Source organism: Mustela nivalis (genome assembly GCF_964662115.1).
Source record: "Mustela nivalis genome assembly, chromosome: 1".
Classification (NCBI taxonomy): domain Eukaryota; kingdom Metazoa; phylum Chordata; class Mammalia; order Carnivora; family Mustelidae; genus Mustela; species Mustela nivalis.
Window position 1 is genome coordinate 67616492 of NC_139020.1, and position 12018 is coordinate 67628509.

The 12018-nt window shown below is 36.0% G+C and overlaps 1 protein-coding gene across 41 annotated transcripts in view; it reads right to left on the reverse strand.

The window, feature by feature from the left end:
- Window positions 1-12018, reverse strand: part of TFDP2 (transcription factor Dp-2) — a 178476-nt gene that overhangs the window by 69227 nt on the left and 97231 nt on the right. For 5 of the 41 annotated variants that reach the window (XM_082712465.1, XM_082712460.1, XM_082712456.1 and 2 more), the window contains exon 1: window positions 2497-2634. The exons of 20 other annotated variants lie outside the window; for them this stretch is intronic. Coding sequence is in view for 10 of the 21 variants with exons in the window: in XM_082712434.1 (XP_082568560.1) it covers window positions 2914-3022 (109 nt within the window). In the remaining 11 variants the exon portion in view is untranslated. Of the gene's footprint in view, window positions 1-1679; window positions 1817-2339; window positions 2421-2496; window positions 3164-12018 lie in introns of those variants that run through there. 16 more of the 41 variants (XM_082712434.1, XM_082712444.1, XM_082712433.1 and 13 more) reach the window with 11 other exon arrangements.

The window sequence follows — 12018 nt, forward strand, 5'->3', positions numbered from 1 at the left end:
TCTTTAGCAAGCTCTATGCCTGATGCTAGGCTCCATCTCACAGCCCTGAGATCATGATCTGAGCCAAAATCAAGAGTCAGACAGTTAACCAACTGAGCCACCCAGGTACTCCTATAAATCCATTTTAAACTCCATGTAAGTTACTTTACTTACCTTAGAAAGAAAAAAAACCCTTCAACTACTACCTATTGCTATTCCTTAAAAAAGAAAAATGCATGAAGATCAATTTTAGAATCTTAATGTAATCTTAAGTAAAACAGTGATCTGAAAAGCCTCTAAATCTCTAAATTCTGTCATTATGTGAAGCAAAGAAAATTTTCTGGGAAGCCCCCAGATCCCAGTTAAGAGCAAGAGAAATTTTTGATAATCTCCTTGAATGTTGATATCTTTTTAGACCAATTAAACATTTAGAAAACCATTTAATATTCGCTCCTTACACAAATTTTGAACTATGGTTTACAGAATTTTTTTGGCTGTCATCTATTCTTACTAATTTTACAGTGTAGGGTATCGTGAATTTTTACTATGTACCTTATACGTGAAAGATTCGGTGCTAGCACTGGTTTTTTCAAGATCAAACTAAGAAATGCACAAAGTTGTAATGTTTATAAATGCACACTATTCAACAGCATAGAACTTCTCTTTGTTACTTGTAAAAGGAAAAGTTTTTACTTGTTATGAATTCCACAAATTTAAAAACTATTTTTCAAAATTTGACTGCTTTCATTAACATGTGTATTGCCTCCAAGCTCTTCCTTTGCTACTTTTTTTCCGCAAATAAACATTCTTCTCTGTCCATTAGCAATCAATCCAAGTTTACTATCTTTCAAGAGGTTCATTTCAATTAAACTAAAAATATTTCTCTTCCATTTCTTACTCAAAGATCTTTTTGGAAGAAGTCCTATGCTTCTCACTGAAGATAAAAGGATCTCTCACACTATATGCAAATAATGTTTCATAATGCAATTTCATTTTGAGCCTTGTATCTATTGTGCAATTACAAACTTTTGCAACGTAAGTATTCCTTATATATTTTATAATGGGTAGGCTTTTTTCCAAGTATTCTGTAGGATTTAATGATCATTTTTTCCATAACTTACATGCACTAAAATTAACTTTCTCACATTTCCATAATTATATTAATTTTTTAAGATTTTTTTTTAAAGTCTTTCCAAAAGGTATGTTACTCTACTGATTCTCAAATTCTAAGTATAAAAGAAAAAATTTTAAATGACTAAGTTTTATTTATTCCCCGATTAAGTCAGATTTATGACCTCCCCTACCCATTCCAGCTACTGTGAATTTCGAATAAAACAACCTCAATTGTAACAGAAGAAACATCTGTTGCTTTTTTCTTCATCAGGGCTTTCCTAACTGAAAGAAAGGCTCTCTGCCTGACCTCCTCTCTCACTCCCCCTCCCCACCCACACTAAGTTCCTTAAAACTCCTTTTTAAGTAAATGTATTATTTAAAATGTTACTGTATCTACTTAAAATGTCATAACATTGTAGAAATATTCACTTCCTTATTAAAATTCAAAGAATGGGTAACTCTTAAATACATCCAAAAACAAGAGCTGTGCCTGCTAGAATATTAATTGTAACTGAAATGCAGACTTTCCAGAGTATATTTGAAGTGATCAACTCAATCAAGTTGTCACATATTCCAGGCTCACTCACTATTATTTAGGGTTAAGATTTTCTTCAAAGGTTCCAGATTCATATAGGATCTTGCATGGTATATTTTCTTTGCCAATCCAACACTAACATAATGGCAGTCACTACCCCAAGAGGCAGACACCAAATGGTGCCACCCACACTCTCACACTGTGCCTCATAATAAACCATAAAGCAGTGGAATGCACCGGCCCCTTTATGAGCAAACAATGCCCGAGCTTCATTAGAATACAGCTGACATTTTCAAAGCCCAAATACTTTTAAGAAGAATGTACTAGGAAAAAAAAGGAGTGAAACAGCTATAAAAGCTGAAATATCTTTTTAAGTGTCAGGTTTACTTCAAAGATCCTGAGGAAGCATATTTTGCTGTTGACAATTTGAAAGTTTTCACATATAAAAAAAAATGTATAGTTAAGGGCAAAGCTTATTTTATTAACTACTGGAAAGAAATGAAAGTAAAAACTATCATTTGAATTGCATTCACAAGTAATAACTATGAAGTATCTTCAAAATTATTCATTTCCTCAACTGCTTTCCTAGTTCTTGAAAGAGGAAAGCTGAGCTCTAGAATTACTTTCACATTTTAATTGATTTATATAAGTTACTGAGTGATAAAGTAAGCTTACTCTACCCCTCCCCCCTCGCCCAACCCAACCCCCATACCCTGTAGTTTTCCTTGCTTGTCTGCAATAAGCAAGGACGTCTTGAATTCAGCGTGCTCTTGGCTATTTATCAACTTAATATTGCTGCTGCTGGAAGAATATAAAATAAACACGGTAAAAACTCACCCAGCAGTAAGAAACAAAATGATCTCTCTTACCTGGTCTAAAGAAGCATGCCTCTCACTGCAGTACCAACAACACTCTACAGTCTTTGTTACCATTCAGTGGAAACTTGAGACTGTGTCAGACATAAGTAATCGAGCTCAGAAAAGCTCAATTTAAAATACTTCTCAATAAAACTAAAAAGATGCTCAAGAAAACTGTTTAAGTAACTGGCTTTCAAAAGACATACGAATTCTGTCTAATGCAACAAAGATCATTCAAAAGAAACTAGAAGTGTAAGTCAAGAGACAAAGGGGCTTTTTAATGTGTAGAATCTTACTTTCTTATTAAATTAAAGGTTTTAAAAATATGCTTAAGATAAAAGCGGTAAAAAGATAAAATGGCTAACTCCAAATTAACATTGTAAACATCACTTGAATTTTAACTAGCTAAAAAAATAAGATTAAACTTACTCATGAAATCTGCATAATTCGAATTGTACATGTCAGGGTATTTGCTGGCTCCAAAGCAGTCACAAAGCAGGAGACTTAATGCATCCTGAAAGCGGAGCAAAAGCTCCATAAGTTTCAGGGGGAAAAAAAAAAGGAAGAGAAAAAAATAAAAAAGGGGAGAAACTCTTGAAAAACTGGTCGGGGCTTTTCAACCTGTAGTAACTGTCTAGCTCCTCTGGGAGGGGAAAAAAAAAAAAAGTCCTGCCCCCTGAGATAGGAGGCTATGTTTCAATGCCAACATGAATGACAGGCCCGTTTCTGATATCAACAAAGAGCAGCTTAGTTGGGCTCAATTTTTTTCACTTTCCCACACGGTTAGAAGTTCTAAGTTTTTCAGGTTAGTATCTTTATATCTAGGGTTAAGTACCTTTCTCCATTTTCTCAAGAGAACCCCATCATGTTGTCCTAGTTTTTTAAATGATTAATTAAAAATACATACCTAATCATCTTACTCAGTTTTTCCTAGGCAGGAGGCTAAACAAAAGATGACCTCTAAAGTTCCTTTCCAAATCTATCTTTTATAATCTCAGATCACCATATGACTAATTATTAATATTAATAAGCTTTTCCTACATCCTGACATGTGGGTACAAGGAGAAACCAAAAGTAGGTAACAAACATAAAAATAAGGTAACTGAGATAAAACTGTCAACTAGCTAGATGTAGAAATCATTTACTAAAGTACATGAGTATGATATACAAATTCAAAACAATAAACACTTTGATCAGTGACATATATTTACTGAATGCCTATTATGAGCCAAGCACTATTTAGGGCTCTGAGGATATAGTAGTGAACACATCAGATAAAAGCCAAACAAAAATCCTTGTCTTCAGTGAATTAATTTGTTTATATTTTAGTTCCCTGAACGTACAACTCTCCTAGACAAAGATATCGCTTTCCTTTTTTGATTAGTTACCACCTAATCTGAAATAGTCCCCTCTGAAAGTATGTCTTGACAAAAGCTTCAGAAGGGCAAAGATTTTGTGCTTTCTTCAGTGTTGTATCCTCAGCGTCTAAAACAACGCCTATTAAATATTCAAGTATGTATATGTGAGCAAAACAGATGAGAATTTTTTCCTAAACAAACTTTCCTTTGCAAACAGACTATGTACTACCTATTTCATTTACATGCATAAGGATTTAATTAACTTGGGTTATAATTATATAATAGCTTAAAATTGAAAAACCTATATGACTGTATTTTTCAGATTCTATCTTTTCAAATTCTAAAATCTGTTTTCACTATCAGATGTGACTGTATTTGACTTAAAATTCTATACACTAAGTTTTTGTGGACTATCAGATTTCAAGGCTTTTGAATAAAAAATGAATTTTAGAAATCATATGGCATCCCATCAGTTTTATATATGTAGAAATAACTTTAAATTCCTCTGCTTCTCACCATTCTTGTCACCTTACCATAAACCACACACAGAAAATATGTGCACACCTCTAACCTGTCTCAACAGCCAGAAGTGGCTGCATATGTCACCCAAGGCCAGAATATTCAGGAACTAGATAGATATGGTCACAACTATTCTAGTGTAGCCTTTTTTCATTTTTAAAGATTTTATTTTTTATTTATTTGACAGAGAGAGAGCATGAGCACAAGGTGGGAGAGGGGCAAAGTCAGGGGGAGAAGCAGGCTCCCCACTCAGCAGGGAGCCCAATGTGGGACTCCTCCCACAGGGATCATGACCTGAGCAGAAGGCAGACACTCAACCACTCAACCAACTGAGCCACCCAGGCACCCCTCCGGTATAGTCTTAAAACAAAAGGAAAATAAACTTATCAATACTCAGATATACTCATATACTTATAAACAGCAGAGTATCAGTCCCTCCCCCTGTCCCACTGCCAGAGCTGGACAATGATTAAAAGTTCAAATATAGGGCGAATGGGTGGCTCAGTGGGTTAAACCTCTGCCTTCAGCTCAGGTCATGATGGCAGGGTCCTGGGATCAAGCCCTGCATCTGGCTCTCTGCTAAGCAGGGAGCCTGCTTCCCTCTCTCTGCCCGCCTCTCTGCCTACTTGTGATCTCTGTCAAATAAATAAAATCTTAAAAAAAAAAAAAACTTCAAATATAAATTACCTGCAATATTCACATATTCAATATGTGTTCTAAGAAAAAAATGTAACAGCAACCCAAGGTCAGAAAACATGTGATGGCTGAGATCAAGTAATGGGTAAGATAAGGTGGGACCAAAGCAAGATTTCATCAGGAATGGTTCCTACAGGAGCAATATTTCTTTTCCCTAACCATTACACATTCTTTCTTCAACAAATACTCATTGAGCACTTATCAGGCACTGAGCTAGGGAGGAAACTGACCTGTTCCACAGAGCTCAGTACTGTCTACTCCATAGATCTGACTTTAAGCCTATCCCTATTCTTCCATGTTTCTTTCTCCATGTCTGCCCTCCCTGCCAGTGTCCCTTCTCCAGTCCCAAATTCTTCACTTACACAGCCTTTCTATCTACTTTCAAGCCATTCTGGCCAAGCAGCATAATCCCTAGCTTCTGTGTTCCTTTCCAACTGCATCACACACTTTGAGGGAATTATGAGTGTTCCTACTGGCATAACAAAATACATCTTGTGTATGTCCTCTCAAACAATTTCTCCTTAATCTTACTTGGTTATCTAGAAAACGCCAAAGGGGGCTAGGCATTAATTCCCCCAGGTTTATAAGCTAAATTATTCAGACTGGAGTTTGTGATGGTTATTGGTAACCACATCTTACAGGTACCTTTCTGAATCTACAGGCAGAAATGATATTATGATAGCCTAACCATAGTTTTTACTTGCCCATTCTGCTAAAGTCAGTATCTGTCAGATCCATGTTGTGAGGGAATGGAAATTACCCATGCTGGTTTCCTATACTTACTCACATTTTGAAATAAAATGTCTAATCATCCTGATGAAAACTACATCTAAAGCAAAAGGTCCCTGCTACCACTTGCATGGATAAGTGATAATTTCTTAAATATATCATGCAGTAAAAAGTAACCTCACTTTCATTGCTCCTGTTCTTCTTCCCACCTTTAAATACAGAAATTTTTCAAGGATCTATCCTTGATGCTCCTTTATTCAAGACTTACATTTCCTCTTTGAGGGGTATTACCTATTTCCATGGCTTTATCACCACTATATATAGATGACTATGAAAATTTATACTTCTAGCCCTTGTCTTCTCTGTTCTGCACTGCACTCTAATTTACAATTGCCCACTGGACATTTCTGCCTCTAAGTTCCAAAATCTCAAGTCAATTTCTGCAGTACTGAGCTCCATGTCTACCTTCCCAAACCAACTCATCCTCCTATGTTTCCCATTCTTGTTAAAGGCATATTCATCCAGAATAGAAAGTGACTTTCTATTCCCACTGTTTCTTTACCATCCAAATGCCCACTTTGTTTCCAGTTTTTTTCCTCCCCCAAAATATGCATCATTACCCTACTATAAAAACAAAATAAGTAAGAAAAACAACTTCTGGAGCACCTGGGTGGCTCAGTCGGTTAAGCATCTGCCTTTGGCTCAGTTCGTGATCCTGGGGTCCTGGGATCAGTCCTGCACTGGGCTCACTACTCAGTGGGGAGTCTGCTTCTCCCTCTGTCCCTTTCCCTGCTCATGTTCTCTCTCTCAAATAAATAAATAAAATATTAAAAAAAAAATAAAGAAATACAACTTCTGATGATCTCCTGACTACCCTATCAAAAATAGTGGTAGCCTTAATCCACATATGGCTATTTAAGTTTAAACTGATTCAAGTTAAATGAAACTAAGAACTTGATTTTCCAGTTGTGTTAGACACACGTTAAGTCTGCAACAGCCACATATGGCTAATGGCTTACAGATACAAAACATTTCTATCATCAGAGAAAGTTCTATTAAACATTTCTGGTCTAGGTGGCTCGGCCGCCTGAATGGCTCAGTAGTTAAGCCTCTGCCTTCAGCTCAGGTCGTGATCCCAGGTCCTGGGATGGAGTCCTGCAAAGGGCTCCCTGCTCAGTGGGGAGTCTGCTCCTCCCTCACCCTCTGCCCCTCCCTCCTGCTCTCGCCGTTTCTCTTCTTCAAATAAAATCTTTTTTAAAAAAAAAATACGTTCTCTGGTCTAGATAATAACAGCAAACTATTTAAAACAGTAGTCTAAATTTTCCTCAATCTGGCCCCTCACCCTCTACCTTAGAAAGTATCAAACCTTATTTTCTACCTAAAAGTCAACCACAACAAAAATCCAAACAGTATAATTTAAAAATGGGCAAAGGACTTGAACAGACATTTGTCCAAAGAAAATATATAAATGGCCAATATGCACAGGAAAGGATTTCAACATCACTAATCTTTAGGGAAATGCAAATTAAAATTATAATGATATCACCTCATAACCATTAAGATGGCTAATACCAAAACAACAGAAAAAAAGTGTTGATGAAAATGTGGAGAAACTGTCATCTTTGTGAACTGCTGATGCAATGTAAAATGGCAGAGGTACTATGGAAATCAGAATGCTGACTCCTCAGAAAATTAAAAACACAACTGCCATATGATTCTGCTGGATAAGCTCCACTTAGAGATATGTAACCAAAAGAACTGAAAGCAGGGTCTTATGGGGAGAGATATTTGTCCTTACATATTCATAGCAGCATTATTGGCAACAGCTGAACAGAAGCAACCCATCTGACCACTAATGGTAAATGACAAGCAAAATGTAGTAAATACATACAATGGAATATTACTCAACCTTAAAAAGGAAGAAAATTCTGAGAAATGCTATAATATAGATGAAACTTAAAGACAGGGTGCTACATCACAAAGAGACAAATACTGTATGATTTTACTTATATGACTACTGAGAGTAGCCAAAATCACAGAGACATAAAAAAGAATGGTGGTTGTCAGGGGCTGGGAGTGGAGAATAGGAATTACTATTTAATAGATAGAGCTCCAGTTTTACAAGATGAAAAATTATAGAGATGGATGGTATGATGATTGTACAGCACTATGAATGTGTTCTGTATCACTGAATGGTATACTTAAAAATGACTAGGATGATGTTTTATGTCAAGTATATTTTACCACAATAAAAAAAAAAACTGAAAAAGCAAAACAAAAACTTATATGTGAGTAGGAACAGAGGGTATGTGGGAAATCTGTACTTTCCACTTAATTTTACTATGAACTTAAAACTGCTGACAAAATAGTCAACTTTTTAAAAAAGCACATTTAACAGTTTGTCCAAAATTCCTTTTTTCTTCTTTACCTTTTTTTTTTTTTTTTTAGATTTTATTTATTTATTTGACAGACAGAGATTACAAGTAGACAGAGAGACAGGCAGAGAGAGGAAGGGAAGCAGGCTCCCTGCTGAGCTGCGAGCCCGATGCAGGGCTCAATCCCAGGACTCTGGGATCATGACCCTAGCCAAAGGCAGAGGCTTTAGCCCACTGAACCACCCAGACACCCCTCTTCTTTACCTCCTTAATCCAACTAACTCCTCTGCATCCATTAGTAGTAAGAGCTCCTCTTACTTCTTGAGTCTAACATAACCTCCTACCTGTATATTCTTACATAAAATACATTAAAATCTCAAGACTAGTATAGCTAAGATCAATGAATAATTTTGGACAATCTAAATTATAACAACAATTACATGATAAATTCTTAATGAGATCTATCAAAGCTGCAAAATTAAGCTAGTTCACTCCATCTACACATATTTACTAACTATTTACAACATGTCAACCTTAAGTAGGGGAAGAAAGAAATATAATCCCTAGCCTCAGGAAGTTATAGTCTAATGGAGGAAACACTAAAAACAAGCAAACAAATACAAAAATACCAACTGTGTCCACTGCCAGGAAAGAAACTAGTGGCTCAAAGAGCTGGGAAGGGGTATTCCATGTGAGCCCTTTATACAAGGTGCTCTAGGAAGATCTCTCTGAAGGGAGTGATATTCAAGTTGTAACCTGGAAGACAGGGATGTGTCAGCAAGGTAAAAGCAAGGAGAACATTTTGGTCAGCACAGAACTGTGAAAAGGCTCACTTAACACTCATAACCTTAAAAGTAAAGCAAAAAAAATAGAAACTGAGGAAGTCAAATAAAATATACATGAGAGAATGGCTTTAGGGGAAAAAAAAGTAATTTACTAACTTTTTTTATTAACATAAAATAGTAGAAGGAACTCATTTCTTATTTTCTTATTTGAGGCTACCACAAAGAACCTGGGAGTGAATCAGGATCCTGGATGCCATTCTGAGCAGAAGTCTAAAAAGGAACACCGGATATCAGACCTCAACAAATACTCTCTAAACACAATCAGAAATGTACAATATCTCACTGTACATGTGCCATATTTTATTTCCCTATAAATGGATATTTGCAAGTCTCCATATTTTGCCATTATAAATGATTATGTAAAAAAATTATGTAGTAAACAAATCTACACTCAAATCGTACTTTAAAAAAAAAAGATTTTATTGATTTATTTATTTGAGAGAGAGAGAAAGAGAGCAGAGGGAAGGGGAAGAGGCAGAGGGACAAGCAGACTCTTGTCTGAGTGCAGAGCCCAATGTGGGGCTCAATCCCATGACTGAGATCATGACCCAGGCTGAAATCAAGAGTCAGATGCTTAACCGATAATGCCACCCAGATGCCCCTCTCTTCTTCTTTTCTAATGACAAAGTCCAAGAAGGGTTTTTAGTGAGTGAAAGAACATCACCTGTTTTAAGGAGTTTGATTAATATTACCAATTTGTTTCTCAGAGGACTTACACTGACTCACACTTCAAAGGGAAATAGATTTAAAGAATGAGAAGTAGATAAGAAGAACAAATAAATGCATATAGGAAAAAATAAAAATCATCCACAATTCAAATACCCAGAAATGATCATAATGATCATAATGAATGCTTTACATACATATATCAAGTCTTCTTCTATGCCACATATTCTTCCTTTTCCAAAAAAAGCAGGGGGAGGGATCATGCTGTACATGCTGGTTAACTTTTTGAACTTAATAAATTTAGTTTATAACATTTTTAGAATACCATCCTACATCAGTATCACAATACTCAGTTATTTATCACACCGCATCCAATAGTTCGTTCTCATCAATAATGCCATGAACATTCTTTGCTAATTTCCCACAGGTCTTCCTTTAATCAGTATAAATCCTCAGAAGAGAAAATGCCAAGTCAGAGTTTGCACATTTTAAAGATTTTTGATAAGCACTGAGCAAACTGTCCTCCAGAGTTTGTATCACTCTTCAGTTCCCAGACAGGCCTCTACCAACCCCAACCCCAAATTAGGTATTAACAACAACACTAACAACAAAAGAACAAAAATCTTCGCTCTATTGACTGGCAAACATTGGCTTTTGTTATTTAAATTTGCATTTGATTACTGGTTAAGTTGAATACATATTTGTATTTTTATTACCATTTGCATTTCTTTTGTGAATTTTCCATGCTACAGTTTTTCTTGCAATGCCAATATTTATTTATTTGTATCACATTTAGTTATGTTTACTAATCCTCCTCTGGTATGTTAAGTTTCTCAGATCTGCCTTGTGTTTGATGACCTCGAAAGTTTTGATAAGTATTGGTCAGGTATTTTGCAGAATGCCACTTATTATGGGTTTGTCTGATTTTTTTTCTCTTAGTTGTGAGTTACTGGGAGGAAGATCTCATTACATCGTACCAAGGGTACCAGCTATCAACATGACTTATGACTGATAAAGTTAACCTTGAGGATCAACTGGTGGGCTATTTTTTAAGGTTTCCTCACTGTAAAGTTACTCTCACACCTCCAGCCTGTGTTTCTATAAGCTGCAATTTGGAAGCACCACACTAAGTGCAGCCCACACTCACGGTGGGGTTGGGGGGAGTAAGCTCTACCTCTCTGAGGAAAAAGTGTCTAAAATGGTGTCTAAATAAATTACTTGGAATTCTGTATGGAGACGCGTCTCTTCTCCCTCACTTATTTATTCAATTACTATTTATATGAGTATATACTCATGTATTTTTATTTTATACTTAAAGTTAAAATCCAACACAGAATTTACTTTGTTGCTCAAATGGCTCCAGTTTTGGCCAGGGATCTTTTTTCCAGGTTGGCTCCTGTGCTGCGTTGGCATGATCCACTTTTTTTTTTTTTTTAATACTTCCTTACTTTCTGGTATTATGAAGTATTCCAGCTTCATCTTGTATATTTCCTGCCCCCAAACCTACATTATCTATGCTTCTAAAGAGGCTTGCTTGGATCCTTTTACTGGAGAATAGTTTCAGAAACCAACATCTGGGTGGTGGGTGACACTACTGGTTTTTAAAATCTCTAATAAGATTCAACTGAAATGGCATTATGTAATTTTTATTTGATTTGGAAAGAACTGTCAACTTTAAAGTACTTATTTTTCTCTTCAGGAATACAGAATCACTTTTAATTATTGAGTTATCCTTTATGTTTCTTAGTAAATAATAAAGTAATTGCTTTTACTGTATATCACAGCAATAATAATAATTTAAATATCACTTGATATTTCCTCCATCTGCTAATACAAATCTTCCAGACCTTACAGAGTCTCCAACAGCCTACAAGGATTTCCACAAGCCTTCAGGGGAGTGATCCTCAGCCTTGGCTGCACATCAGAATCAAATGACAGACTTACATCCAAGACACATTTCAAACCAGCTCCATCTGAATCACTGAGGGCAAGACCAAGGCACAGGTATTGTTCTAAGGATACCAGGTGATTCCAGTACATATCTAAGTAAAGAAACACCACTTTACTCTTTTACATGGCTTCATTAGAAGCTCATTCCCAGTAAGTACTGCTGAGTAATGCTGCCTCCACTAGGAACAGATCACCTCCCCCCTTCCTCTGCGGAAACACTAACACTCCATGAGATGCCAAAGCTTCAAGTTTTGCCTTTTCTGAAACAAGGAAAAATATTTTGCTCCCTTACTATGACATATACCCTATAAGAGATATGCATAGGTAGCACTGCTAATGACTTAACAAGATTCTAATTAAATTATACTTTAAAAGACAACTGTTTCATTGTTTTCA